At 37.5% G+C, this 15,095-nt stretch overlaps 1 protein-coding gene across 10 annotated transcripts in view; it reads left to right on the top strand.

The window, feature by feature from the left end:
* The first annotated feature begins 51 nt into the window (after positions 1 to 51).
* Positions 52 to 15,095, top strand: part of CACNA2D1 (calcium voltage-gated channel auxiliary subunit alpha2delta 1) — a 400,174-nt gene continuing 385,130 nt past the window's right edge. For 9 of the 10 annotated variants that reach the window (XR_011737089.1, XM_071803490.1, XM_071803489.1 and 6 more), the window contains exon 1: positions 52 to 710. Coding sequence is in view for 9 of the 10 variants with exons in the window: in XM_071803490.1 (XP_071659591.1) it covers positions 616 to 710 (95 nt within the window). In the remaining variant the exon portion in view is untranslated. The remainder of the gene's footprint in view (positions 711 to 15,095) is intronic. The other variant, XM_065839639.2, reaches the window with a different exon arrangement.

Below are 15,095 nucleotides of genomic sequence, written 5' to 3'. Positions count from 1 at the left end.
AGCGCGGCGCCGGGGGCGGCTCCGCCCGGCCCGGCCCGGGGAGTTCCTCGGCTGCCTTGTAAGGAGCGCGGCAGCCACAGGGCCCGGAGCCCTCCCCCGCTCCCCGCCTCGACTTTCCTCCGCTGCCGGCAGGGAAGGCAGGAGCCGGGAGCGATCTGCCCGTCTCCAACTCTCGCCCCTTCTTTCCTCCTCTTCCTTCAGAAGCCCATACCCCGCCTGCCTCCCGCCTCCTCCTGCGCTGCCATCAGGGGAATAAATCAGGGAAGGACACACACACACACACAGTGAGCAGAGATCTGTTACAAAAGTAGCGCTGATGGCGGCGGATCAGATGAAGCTGGAGCTGCTGCTGGAGTAACAGAGAGTAGAGTATCTCTCTCTCTTTTTCCCCCTCTCCACCCACAGATCTCCATCGTTTCTCCTCCTCCTTCCCACCCTCGGCCGCTTCTCCGCACATCTCTGGGCTGCGCCTCCCGCGAGGGGGCGGGGGGGGGGGAGCGGAGGAGGCTTTAAAAAACAACAGCCCCCCCACACCGCCGCACACACAGTAATTGAATTTATTATTATTGCCGTCTCGCCGACTTGGGGAAAGGGGATCGATCTTCGATCAGGAAGATGGCTGCTGGCTGGCTGCTAGTCTTTAGCCTGACACTTTTCCAGTCCCTGGTGATGAACCACTCCTCGGAGGGACCTTTCCCTTCTGCCACCACGTAAGTCCCCGAGGGGTCCGGGGGTCTGGGGTGGGGGCACGGCCGGGGCGGGGGCGCATCCCTGTGCCGGCGAAAATACAAAGAGAAATACAACTCCGGGCGGAAAGTGGCGGTGAGGGAAAAATTGCAGGGTTTCGGCTGCTTTTGTTTGTGAAAGAGTCACGGTAGCAGAGGATGAGGGGAGAGTGCCCCGGTCACGGCCGGCGGCGGCACTTTTGAGGGAAAGGTTTTACCTCACAGCCCCGCTCCAGAGCGGATCCCAGCTCTAAATATACCTTGGCAGTTCAGCGGTGCTGAGAGGAAAGTTTCGAGTTACACAGAGCCCGCCCCCTCCTCCCACAAAGGTTATTTCAGCCTGGCTAGAGTTTTAGCACTATTAAAAAAAATAATAACTTTAGCAATTTATTAAAACCCACGCGAAAGGTAGATTTTCTTGCCTTTCTGCCGCAGGCGTGTGTAGCAGGCAGGGCGAGCATCGCTTTGAGTTTTGAGCCTCACTCCTAGCTGGCCATGTTCCAACGCACGCCACGAATATTGTGACAGTCGCAGGGTTTGTTTGCTGCCCGCGGTTGTGGGGGGGTTGTGTGCGCACGCGTGTGCCACCCCGGAGGGGTTTCACATGCTTAAAGCAACACCACTGAAGAGCTGTTTTCCTCAGCTCTGGCCTTACAAATCGGTACTTCTCCAAAATTACCTTCGCGAAAGCAGGTGGATGCTCTCGGTGCAAGCGGTTCTCTGTTTGGCGGGGCCGTAAGATAGAGATCTTTAAAGCACTGCAGACTTACTGGCGTGAAAGTGTTGCCCAGGGGAGTGCAAAGATCATGGAATGAAAGCATGTAATAAAAGGCAAAAATAAGCCAACACATCATATCTGAGATTCGCCTACAGACTGGGAAAAAAAATAATCACAACGAAACACTATAAACTGATGACCGTGTTTTCTTTTCCTTCTCACTTCCTTGACGTATTATTTTATATTCTTTTGGGGCTTTTTTTTGGAAGCACTTAGTCCCTGAATTTGGGTTAAAGCTACCAGTAGGTAACTTTAAGTGGATGACTCACTTTAATGCATTTTACATAAGAAAAGCAGTGCTAATGGTAGTCTTCCCTATTGTTTAACGCGGGGTAGAATTTATTGCCCTCTTTCATCCTGTGCAGAAGGATGAGTTTACAGCAATTACCAGCAATGGATTTTCACCAATTAGTACTGCTGGTAGCTTGTTATAATTGGATTCAGTTCTGAGTATCGGTTCCATTATGAAAGACTCAAAGGGATGCTCGCACTGTTAAATGAAAGGAATAGAAAGATAAGTGCAAAAGAACCACTTAATATCTTCTAAGTTGAATAAATATAGCCTTTCACTGAAGGGAAAAATATCTTTTAAAATATTCTCATGTTGCAGTTTATAAAGCTGTGCCATGTAGAAGCAAGAGTGACAAAATACAAAGCCAGGGCTTTATAAGTCACTGCTTTTCTTGTGTTTGAGCTCCTGTATTTACTATTTCTTAGTGAGCTGATAAGGTTAGCATACACAACTAATTAGAATTTATCTTCTACATAGATTTTTGTAGTTTTTTAAAGAGGAAGAAATATGTAACCTAGTGAAATTAAAATAATAACATATGAAAAGAATGTTGTATAATTTCAAATAGAAGTCTAGAACACTTTTTAGCAAAACATCACGTGATATTTCCTTAAAATTGTTTTTGTCCCTCTGTTCATGTTTGATAATTGCCTTCAGAATTTATCTTCACTGCCAATCATGATAATAGAAAATGTCAACAGAGAAATATACTATATAACTTTAATTAGAACTATACTTATGATTGAATAATTCAGAATATGAAGTTAGTCAATAGCATTTCCATGTTCTACACAATCTACTTGCTGTTGGCTTTCCTTTTTCTCATTATCATTCCACTGAAATATTATAGAAACAATCTATAGCGCCTGTCCTTCCTTCATAGTAATGTTTCCCCTTTGAAATTAAATCAAATTTCAAATAAGGCTTAGTTCATTTAGAAGACAGCCCAACAGGTTGATGGAGAGAGAGATGCTTTGCAAAAAGTAATTATGTAACAGGTGAAGGAGAAAACAATTTTTGGGATTCTTTCTTAAGACTTGACAGCAGTGTTTTGTTTCCTACTATAGATTACAAATGGGGAAGAACAAAGAGAAGTGATGCAAATGCACTTAATGTGAAATAGTTTATATTTTAAGAATATTAAAAATGGGAAAAAACACAGGAAAAGAGAATAAAGGAAAGAAAGGATATTAATAAGTAAAGAACTGGAGGTTTGCAGATATTATGTTCTTAGCAAGGTGCTTTTTCCCTGATATCTTTAGCATCTTTTTTCTCTTACTTAAAATGTTGGTCTGAGGAAGCAGTATTTCCCAGCTGTTGTATGAAAAATGTGCATATTCATGGCTATATAATTCATTATTTCATCAACAACTCATTAGTGTACAATCACTTTTCCTTCAGTCATCTGTTCCTTCGGCATCAGTAAATATTTCAGCATGTGCTTTTACTAAAACATTCAGAAGTCCTAATCACCAATGCAATAGTATACAAGTACGAAACATTTTTAGCAAAAAATGCTGAAGGTTTAAGTAATGCCTGTTTCATAGAATCTCAGTCATTTGATTAATTTTACTTGTCTGACAAGGCAAAAAGGCTCTGATATATTTGCCCAGCAATGCACAGAGAATTTCAAGTGAAGCATTATGCTGTATAAAATGGGAGCCTTAATTTTTCATTGAAAATCCGAGCAGGTGATATAATCGCATTTGTTGCTTCCCATGTTGGAATATTTCACCGCAAATATTGAAGACTTTTCTTTAATGAACTACTTAAGTATAGCGGTAATTATGTCTTGATCTTTAGCTGTAAGGCTTAGTTACTGATCGATACGTTTTAGGTTTCATTAAAATGTATCATTTTCATTGCATCATTGTATTAGGGATCTACTATATGTTGGCGCAGGGTATCATGCTCTTACTTTTAACATAGCAATATTTAAAATTATACGCATAGCATAGCAGATATTTTGCACTTTCATAATCATCTTCTTGCATGTAGTACTCCTGTAACTACAACCACACTACTGCTAACACAGTACGCAAAGCACTTTTTTCTTTGTAGCTATATATATTTACTTATCATCTGCATCTATACAGACTTAAGAAGAAAAAATAATTGAGTTAAGATAGTTTGTATGTTTCCTGATAAAGGCAGCATAGGACTCACTTTATTTTTATGTGGTTTTTTTATTTATTTATTTTTATTATTATTTTTAAATCTATGCTGCATCAAAACAGATAGCCTTGAGTGTAAAGATGAGTTGTAATTCTTAGGCATACTTTTGGCAGAAGATGTCTTAGCAGTGTTCATATTTTTACTGATCGTGAGTAATGTACGATATAAAGCTGTACCTGCTGCTTCCTGATGGGAGCCCTGTCTGTACTGATTAAAAAAGAAAAAAAAAAAAAACAAAAAAACAAAAAAAAACAAACAAGAAAACAAAACATATATTTTAATTTTGGTGAACCCTCAGATGAAGTCATTCAATATTGGTGGTATTTGTTTCTGTAATTACATCATTCTGGATATAAATTAATGTCTGCTTTATTTTATTTTCTCTAATTTCCGCCTTCTCCCTCATTCTCTCTCTTTCCTTCATTGTTTATCCCTTCCTCCCCCTCAGTCACCTCTTCTGTATGTAGAGATTAACTTATACATTATATTCAAGACAGATCTGCTACTTAAATAAATTGGTGTAAAACATCTGAGGATAAATATACATAGGAACACATATATATATGTATGCAGGCAGAAAATTTTCAGAAAAAAAAGTTGTGTATTCCCATTTTTTAAATTTTCATGAATCATCCTTACAGTTAGGGTGTCATTGGGACAACTCAGGGAAGTCTATATGAGTCACATGAATTAGGGCTTGCACAACCAGGACGTTCATAATTTTTGGTTTCTGTACATGGACCTAACAAGGGTAGGTCTTGCTGAGAATGCAGCTGGGCTTGGTACAGAGCATCGCTTTCTGTATGAAATCAGTGACCAGATGTAGACAGAAGATATTTATGATGTGTTCTTTTCATCTGTTTCTACTTTCAGACTTAGAGATTTTGACACCTCTCATATACCTATAATCTCATTTTTAGCATAAAATCTATGACAGAAGAATGCCAATTTTATTGCTGACATTAATTAGAAAAGACAGCTGCGGTAATGGATTGTAAAATACCAGGCTCTTTCTCATCTGAAAATTGTTATTTTCCAATCATCTATTTAAAATTCTTCCTTATTAGGAAAAAAAATCATCTGCTGAAGTGTACCTTCGTATCAGTGATTTGGCAAGAAAGCCAAAAGATGTAATCTACTTAGAATCAGGGAAGGTGCAATATCACCTCTTAGTGTTTTCTCAGCAGCACATGTAGGAATACTGACCATTACACAAGACATACAAACCCACTGGTATTTTAAAAAGTATCACTTCCATCCATTCCTCTAGTAGAAACATACTTCAAGCGGGAAACAGCTTGTTGATTGGTGTTGGTTTCTTTTTGTGAGTGTCTCTGTACGTGTGGTGGTGATAAATGCAAATTACTGAGATCCACAAAGCGTTTTCCTGTTTTACATATTTCAGATGTAAATTGTGAATGAGTATTATTTTTTATACTGTTTTTCTTCTTCTATTTCCCTATTAGACATTTCTATTGTGGCCTCAAAATTAACAAATCCTATAGATTTACGTTTTATTAAGTATGAAAATTCAGCTGAAAATGTCAAAACATACACTGATTATAAGAGACAAAATTCCATGGAAATAAATCAGCATTGTAGAGCTTCTTGCCATCTTTCATCTTGCAGTGATGCTATTTTCAGAAATGCATTGCTCATACCCTGCAAAATGATTTTATCCAAGAATTCAGCTGCTAGAAAGAGAGCTGGAGCTTGGCAGCACATTAGACTGAAATGTATTCATTGTTAAATAGAAGGCCTGTTGTACAGATCTTAAAAATATTTATCTAGCAGAGCATTTTAAATTGATGGAAGTGTGGTCAAATTATTATTACTTTAATCTTTTGTAACAAAGAAACAAAATAGACTATAGTTGCACACTGATAACTGTGATCAGACAGGCTTATGCCTTTATTCTTCCCTTCTATGAGAATCTTTTACCCAAGGTGGTATTATCTTCCAGACCAATGTTTGACTTAAACCTCAGCGAGATAGGGGTTGCAGTTTAGGAGCATTTCAGTAGTTTAGGAGAAAAATGGCTCATTCTCTCTGTTGTTGAACATAGTAGAGGCAGAGCTGGGCCCCAGATGGTTTTGTGCTTCTTTGCAGCAATACAGAGGCTTTTGATCCCTCTATGCTTGGGATGCACATTGTGCTTAGTGAGCTTAAAGACCTTAGTGACAAAAGCTGGTATTATGGACTACTGAAAATATTGGTTTTTTGTGCCCTGTTAAAATATCTGCTTTAACAGAAACGATTTAGCCGAACATAACACTGGAATAAAATTTTTGGACCATAGCTATAATTCGGTAAAGCCAGATGCCATCCTTTATTTATGTCTTTTATGAACACTGAATCAGACTTCTTGGAAGAAGGAAGGACAGTTCAGTGTCCTCGGTGTCCAGGTAAAACATACCCAGCACCTTGAAAATATACAGAACTTAAGAAGTACAATATAATAACTGCATTTCTGCCCCTACCCCTGGGCAGCACCTGTGTGATCTGTCTTAGATCACTCTTAGCTCATTCCTGTATCGGCTTTTTCTTTCCATCTGCAGCTGCTGCAAGACAGGTATCAACAAATACTATACTTAAATGATTCGCATTTGAGATTACAGTTCTGGTTTATTTCTCTTGTTGCATCTATTAAATAGCCTGATCCCACTCAATTTCTCTCAAACTTATATTGGGTAATGTTCTCTTCTGTATGATCTGACCAAGAGTTGGATTTTGCATCAGTTGTGCCATTGCTTGCTGTAGTAAATTGGTCATTGCTACCAGAGTGTGCTGTGATTCTTCTTTCCCTTCTGATTTCCAACAGTAAAAGAACTGGAATCAATATTGTTTGCAGAATACAATTTGGATGTTAAGTGGTACTGTGTAATGCACACAGCAGTGACGCAGGATTGGCTCACGTTACGGTACAAACAGGTAACACTGATAGTGAGATTACTCGCAGCTGAATTCAGACTTCAGTGATGTTCATGGATATTCTCAATTTACGGCCAGACTATGCTGCTGAAATAAAAGTCCCGTTGAAATTCTCAGAAAAAAATAATCAGTTTAAGAGTGAAGATTTTCAAAATATATTTCAGCACTTTTCAATGGCGTATGCCTGCAGCTATTCAGCTTAGGGATTTGTCTTCTCCTTCTGTAGTGCTTTCCAGACTATTTTTTGACCTATGTTGTTTCTAGGAAAATTCAACATTCCATGTCTTCTTTCTTGCCAGACTTAATAGGTTTCCAGGGTGAAACGTAAAATATAGTCCCTCTTTTACAAGCTCACTCTGACAAGGATATGGCTCACTATTTGGTAATGTTACACTGGTGATCTTAGGGAAAGGACTGGGATTTTTCACTTATATCCCTCCTTACAACACTGTTCTCTACATGTCAATGGCAAACCTATGAGAAAGAGACAAATTTCTGTGCCTTGTATAATTTTTGCTATTTATTTACAAAGATTCTAACAAGTTTATGAAAAAGATTGACATTATTTTACATCAACAAATCAGCAAGCTTTTGCAGTTAATTACAGTAATTCAAAATCAGACTTTTTTTTTTTTTTTTTTTAATCTGAGGCAGGCCTGAAATACCCATAAAATATGAATGTGAAGTCATAATATTGCTGACTAATATAAAAGTGTTTTATTGGATTTTTCACTCTCTTTAAATTACATTCTCACTCCTTCTCACTTGAGAACTGGTCAGGACCGGAACTGTAGTCTGACTTTGTAACGAATTTGCTACATAGAGATTTAAGCATTTTTTCATTTTTGAAACGTCTCCTATTTCTGCAGAGCCATAAATGCAGAAAGAAAAGGATCTTTTGAAGAATGTGTCCTATGGATAATATGGGCTAAGATTAATTTTTTACAAAGTGATCATTATCTTTAACATGGAGCTATATATTGGATCAGTGGTCGTTTTCTTCAGCCTTCATGTTTATAAAGCTTCAGATGAAGTCTACGAGCAAAGACTCTCAAATTTATCCATTATAATAAATTCTGATTTGCTTTTGACCTGATTTATGGAGTAAATAAGAACATGAAGGAGTTGCTGAGTCCACAGTCTGGCTGTTTTAATAATCAGATGAGAAATTATGTAAATTTTTATCTAAAGAAGAAAAGCTAAACTTGTTTTATCTAAACAACTTCCTAACTCAAGTGCCCCTGTTTCCTCTGTACAGCTCCCCACTAGACTGGCCTAAAAGCTTTAAACACTTCCCAGCAACATACACTCTCCCTCCCTTATCTTTACTGGGATGTTTATTACGTTTTGCTAAACGTGGACTAAATCTTCTTTCCAGTAGGCATAAAAATAAAGTTATATTAGGTCTCTGGGCAAGGGTTGCAGGGCTAAGGCCTAAATCAAGGCGTGCCATTTTTCTCAATTGTCACTTTTGATATCATGCTGCATTTTTCTTTCTGCACTAAGGTAGTCTTGAAGAAACCACTAAAAGGGAAGTTTTCTTTGTTCTTGGAATGAGTAAAAATTTGCCACATCTGGCTTGTATTTACTCTTGATTAGAAATAGAAACTTTTTCCACAGGAGATAATTAAGTCACAGGAGCTGTTCTGTTATGATTACTAAGCAAAACATTTTACACTCTGAGCTGGAAGAAAGGTGTTTATCAATAGTACAGGAATAAGGAGAAGAATGAAAGAGAGATGACTAGAAGTGTGAAATACAATGTTAGGGTTTTTACTATTTCTTTCCCTACTCTTAGGGGTGAATAACTTACTCTGGCATAAGTAGATCCACTATCCCATTAGACCAGTTAAAACGTTGAGTGATAAGTTCAACTGTCCATTAAAAGGCAAGTTTTGATTTATGATATTCTGATGTGGACTAGTGGGTAAAATGACTTAGTTTGTAAATGGCTGAATGAACCCTCAAATCAATGATTTTCCCTCAGTGTGGTTTTGAACACTCTATTTGCTACAGGTCTTGTGGATCCTACATACAACTCCATACTTGGAAACAGTACTCTTTACTTGCCGAGTGCCCTGCCCTGTGAGATACATTGATACCCTGTTTTGTGAATATAACCCAGAAATGTGGTGGTTTCACATGCAGACATTAATGTAGATATTGATTTTTTTTTCCCCCTATGTGGCTGATTTATTTTAGTAAACTGAATTAAAGTGTAATTCCTAGTATACTGCTCTTCAGTAAGTATTTCCCTGAGGTGCTTGGAACAGATCTAAACAAGAGGTATGAAGCTGGTGAAGGGTCTGGAGCACAAGTCTTATGAGGACCAACTGAGGCAACTGTGGGTGTTCAGCCTGGAGAACAGGAGGTTGAGGGGAGACCTTATTGCTGTCTACAACTGAAAGGAGGTTGTAGCATGGAGGATGTTGGTCTCTTCTCCCAAGTAACAAGTGATAGAATGAGAGGGAATGGCCTGATGTTGCAGCAGGAGAGATTTTGGTTGGATGTCAGGAAAAATTCCTTCATGGAAAGGGTTGTCAGGCACTGGAACAGGCTGCCCAGGGAAGTGGTTGAGCCACCATCCCTGGAGGTGTTTAAAAGACCTGTAGCTGTGGTGCTTAGGGACATGATAGAGTGGTGGACTTGGCAGTGCTAGGTTTATGGTTGGTTTTGATATCGTAAAGGATTTTTCCAACCTGAGCAATTCTATGATTCTATTTAGAATGCTTCCTGAAGAATTTGTTGAATGTTCATATTTTCTGTTAGCCTCATATATTATTTTAGTCTTTTTACATACGGGTGTAACAAGTTCATTAGAATTTTTTTCAAAGACAGTTTACAGTGAAGAGACACACATGTAGGAATGTGTGGTGAGAGATGGTGGAAATTGAGTGAAGTGACCCATGTGTTTTCCTTCACCATCATCTTCTGTGGAAAAGTATCCTTTGTTAGGATGGTTAGCTGGGTGTGTATTTCCTAATGCAGCAGCTATGTATTGATCTGAGACATTTCTCATAAACGAATCCAGTGGCTCCAATTTTGGAAAAGAAAATAAAATAGCAGCAATAGAAGAGATAATAGGCTTTTTAATTTACTTTTATTTAATCAGAAATACTCTATTTGTGTTTTTCTATCATATACACCTGGAATTGCATGTATCTTGGCTGAGCTCTTTATCATTGTATATCTCTATTAATATCTGCCCTTTACCTCCCTTGCATTATTTCTTAAGTTTTGTATCTTTGTTTTCCACATTAATTTTTCTCAGTATCTTACCATTTAGTCAGGCCAGGGTTTATTGTCAAGATTAATTTGTTAGCTAATGCCTCTGAAGCCCCATGTAGTTGAAAAATGTTGTTAAGCTGTTAAGCCTTGTTTATTAAGATGTATGTTCCTATATTCCCATCTTACCTCGGAAACTTGCAGGATCAAACTTTTCCTGATTTACCCGGTTCTTGATTTTTTTCTAATAGAGTCTTTGTAGAAAAGGCATCATCATATCTGCTTCTTTTGGTAACTCGAGATCTGGGGAGTTAGAGGAACTCTGTCCCCACGATCTGTACTTCTCAAATGTACACAGATTGTAAAGCAGAAGCTTAATGACATTTTTAGAAACTAAGAGGAGTCAGCAAAAATCTGCAGTCAGTACTGTGAGGAGAAGCCAGTGTATCTGATTCATGCCAGCGCTCCGAGCTGGTTACACCCATTTGCCACATGGAAAATCGTTGTTCTCACCATTGAAATCATTTGGAGATGTAGATACCCAGTTTATATGACACTTGCACCGTGAATGTTTCGTATTTCCTAATTAAAATAGAAGCAATGCATGGGGACAATGCTAACCAAGGGCTCGTGACACTTGAGTTTGTTAACCTGCTCTTCTACCCGCTTCTTTTGCAGTGCTCGCTACTGCTGATTTTGTTGCTTCTGCTCCCATTTCTAAAATGGGAATGATATCCCATTGCCATCCTGCTTGAATAAATGCGTTGCATGTTGCAAGCTGTCCCGCTTCTGTAAGAAGAAAGGTCATAAAAGTACATTATTAGTGCCATTTAGGTGGTCCAGCATCAACTTATTTGTGTTTATGAACTAGTAGCATGCCTAAGATGGTCATTAGCAATCACTAATTACCTGATAATCACCAAGGCTGTCAAGATTTCAAGTAGGAACAACACAGTTTTTATTACAATCATTTTGGCTTGCCACAAATAGTAACAGTAAGTGTAGTCCTTACCAATGTTTTTCTTTTTTTTTGTTATTCACCAAGCCACTTTTCTTGCCTTAGTGTCTTCTTGGATTAGTTTTTCATCTATTTTGAAGATATTTTAGGTTATGCAGATAAATATATAAGCTGGGAGAGGATCACTAGTATGTGCAGTAACAGGTCTTTAAGAGATTTCAGTATACTTTATAGGGAAAAGCTTTGTGGTAACTGAAAGCAGAATCTGGTCCTTACAGCCACTTTTGACTGATTAGAAACACATGAAGGAGTAATTAGTTTATTGTATGGCTAAGAGTATGTCTCAGGATATACTCTAAATGTCTTTGGAAATTATTAGGTACCCAATTCCATCCTTCTTTGCACCAGTGTAATTTCAGTCCTGTATCATTTAAATCCTGAGCGCAAGGACAAATCCACATAAGATAATTTCTGATTAAACACATACAGGTTTCATCACAACAGAATAAGTCATCATTGTCAAGGCCTGATTGTAAAAATTACATGAAATAAAATGTAATACATGATCGTATTAGGCTATACAGAGGGGAATAGTAGGATATCACAAAGAAACCATGCGTGATATCAGATGTGGTCATTTGTCTTCCTTTTCAATGATAAGCTCTGACACGGCTTCATTGTCCGTGCCCCACTGAGCAAGTGTCCACGTAAAAAACTTCTTAATGTGCTGGAAGGCATTGAAAAATGTTCCCCCAGATTAGGAACAAACACAATTTTATGGAAGTATGGAATTGTAAGAAAGAAATACTTTCCTTCTCAAAATAATGCCATGTCTAATAATGTGTAGGATAACTGCAAGTGGCTTTTGCAAATTTCCTTTTTAAGCATATAATTCTAGAGTTCAACACTGCAATTTGGAATGGTAGGAATCATATAAGTCATTTATTTAAACCCCATTATGCACAACCAAAGCATTTGTTGACCTTCTGGTATGAAATCTTGATTTTTTTTTTATTTTTTTTTTTTTTTTCCCCAGGTAATTAGATTTAAAATCAACAAGAAATTTACAGACAAACTTTATATTTTTTCTTACAGTGAAGCTGGGTTGACTATGAAAGATGAGGTTGGTATTTTATGGGGACATGAGGTGGAATTCTGATGTGATAACTGCTTTGCTATTAGAAGCACTCAGCCAGTATCTTTACTTATCTGCTATGTAAATATTCCAAGTACAGATACGCTGTCCCAGTCTCCAAAATTAGGATTAAAAGCACCCATCACTTTCTTGCATGGATGGTGAGAGATACAATTAGCAAGTGGCCAAAAAGAATATTGTAGTGGATGTATAGAAAGGTACTTTACTTGCAGATATTTTACTGATAATGTTTTTCCTTTCACAGCTAGATTTATTTATAGTATAAAATACTTTTATGGCCAGCAAGGTAGTTTTGCACAAAAATGCTCAGTTATTCTTGTAGATGTCCATGCTTCTGCAAGCCCTTTCTGTGTTCAGTGGTGATTCTTTCACCTTTGCAAGCACATGTTCAACATCTGTGATTAGATATTTTGTTCCCCATATCTAATTATCTGGGGCTCTACTTCTTTTTGGTGACTAGTATTCGACTTTACAGTTGTCCCATTACTATCTGTGAGAGTAATCTCTTTGTAGAAGAAAGTGTTGACCAGTCTTTAAAAAATCCAAGAGTAAGTTATACAATTATATAGCTAAACACTTGAAAACTAGGAAATGTAAAGATATTGAAATTGCCTTATGATTTGTTGTCTTTATACATCTTCATTGTGATCCTGTCTTCAGTTACAGAATCAACCATTATTTTTTCTGCCGGAAACACATTTCATTGAGGATGTGAAATAGATGTGAAAGGGCAGAATTATGCTTACATGTGCTTACACATTAAAATGCAGATGAATTCTTATTTTGGCTATTTGACTTTACAGCTTTTATGATATTGACTTAATGAGAGGGTTTTTTCTATAGCTAATTATTCAAAATGCAACTTCTGTGTAAGACTAACATGACAGGTGGATTTTGTGAGTAACTTTGGTAAAGCTGCAAAGGACATTCAAGGTCTCTGGCAATGAAAACCTGGTAATCACCTCCACTCCAGGGAGGGAGTGCAGGAGCATCTGCCTCTGAGAACTCCAAGCGAGCTATTAGCCAAAAGTTATTCTTTGAACTCAAAAGCTATGGCAAAGATTCCCTATGCAAAGAGATGTTTTTGAGATATGTTTGGATGTTTTCTATTGCTAGGATATTGTTTCACTGTAAAAAGAGAAATTGCTGCCTGATCTTGTGTTTTTTAGGCTATGCAACTTCAATAATTGTACAGCTCTTTGCTGAGCAGGAATTGTTTCCTAGCTGGGGTTTTTCCTGAAAATTAACAAACGGGAATTGTTAGCAGTATACCATGGAAATACAGACTGTTCTAGTTACCTACATGGATACGAAACTCATGCTTCTTGTGTGTTCAGCTCTATATTTGATCTTGTGATTATGGGCACGACCATATCCAAATTGAAGAGATTTCACCTATACCTGAAATTCTAGATTTCTGGTGTATGAGATCAAAATTTCATATGTTGACACTTACTGACATGTATTTGGACAGGACTTATTTAAGGTTTTCTTAATGGCCATATAGATACCCTGCAAACTGGGGATTGTCTTTAAAATGACTCATTCAAAAACTGCTTAAAATAAACTAATTCTTCATTACCTACAGTGAAACACCCCTACAATATCTGCAAAGTAATTAAATATCTCTCCCCTTTTTTAAACATGCTGTATTGTAGGTATGTTTTAGTCCAAAGCCCTTAATCAAATATATGATAGGCAAATATAGACTGCATGAGGTTCAAGTTTTGTTTGGTGTGAAATGGAGCTTCTAATTCAGCTTCAATTTAGGTAGATTCCAGTTTGTGGTTTGTTACTATGTGATTTGGAACGGACATACACCCTTCATGTGACATTTCTTTCACCTGAAAAAATTGGATAATGAGCTAATGAAGGTTTTCTTGGCTGGTAGTGCTGTCTATTTTCATAATGGTGCAATTACACAATCTTTTTAGCACTCAAAGTCTATCTAAACAAAATCAATGCAAAAATAAGGGCTATTTACAGTGAAGTATTGTTATTCCACATTATTTGTATAGTTCTCTGAGAGTCTGAAATTATGCTGAAATGATACAGTAAAAAAAATTCTCAGGAGCTTTGAAACCAGCAGTTTAATGGCCATCTGATTTTTCTCTCAACTGAAGTAATTCACCACGATTTGTCTGCTTCCATACAAATGTAATGCCTTATCATTGCTACACTTACTTTTTTTTTTAGAAGAAAAGCTCATTCTGTGCATCTCTAAACTAGACAAGGTTTGAATTCACATGGCTTCAAAGTTGTAAGCTTGGGCTGAACTAAAGCATCTGAGCTATTTATTTACAAAAATAAAACAGGATTTTCAGGTTTTGTTTTTTCTGTTCGTATCCAGTTTTGTCTTTCATCTCTGTATCTTCAAAAGGGCATAGATAATTATTTGGACAATGCTTTCAAAATGTAATACAGTGTATAGTTGCTGAATTTTGCTACTACATATCAGAGCAGACTAAAAGTCTGATTACAAATTGCTATTAGAATTATGGTAAAGATGAGGCTATCAGTTGCTTCGTGGACTTTAACCTGCAAATTAAGGTAAGGAAAATGCAGATTAAATATACACAGTGCCTTGATAGTACTGCTGGGTAGCTGGTGGATTCATTCTCTGAACATGTCCATGATGCCTCTGAACTGTTCAGCTTCTGCTGAAGAAAAATCTGAGAGAACAAAAGCTTTCTGCTGTATTACTTGGGAGCTAGAAAGCATTTTTTTATTGCTCAACTGTTTTCTTTCCAACTGTTATGTTACTAAAAAAGAAAAACAGAAACAAAAGCAAATAACAAACAAACAAACCAAAATACCCCAACCACCACCAACAAAAAAATAATCGTTTTTAAGTC

The sequence above is a fragment of the Patagioenas fasciata genome, chromosome 1, assembly GCF_037038585.1.
Source record: "Patagioenas fasciata isolate bPatFas1 chromosome 1, bPatFas1.hap1, whole genome shotgun sequence".
Taxonomy (NCBI): domain Eukaryota; kingdom Metazoa; phylum Chordata; class Aves; order Columbiformes; family Columbidae; genus Patagioenas; species Patagioenas fasciata.
This window is presented reverse-complemented; position numbering and strand designations above follow the sequence as displayed.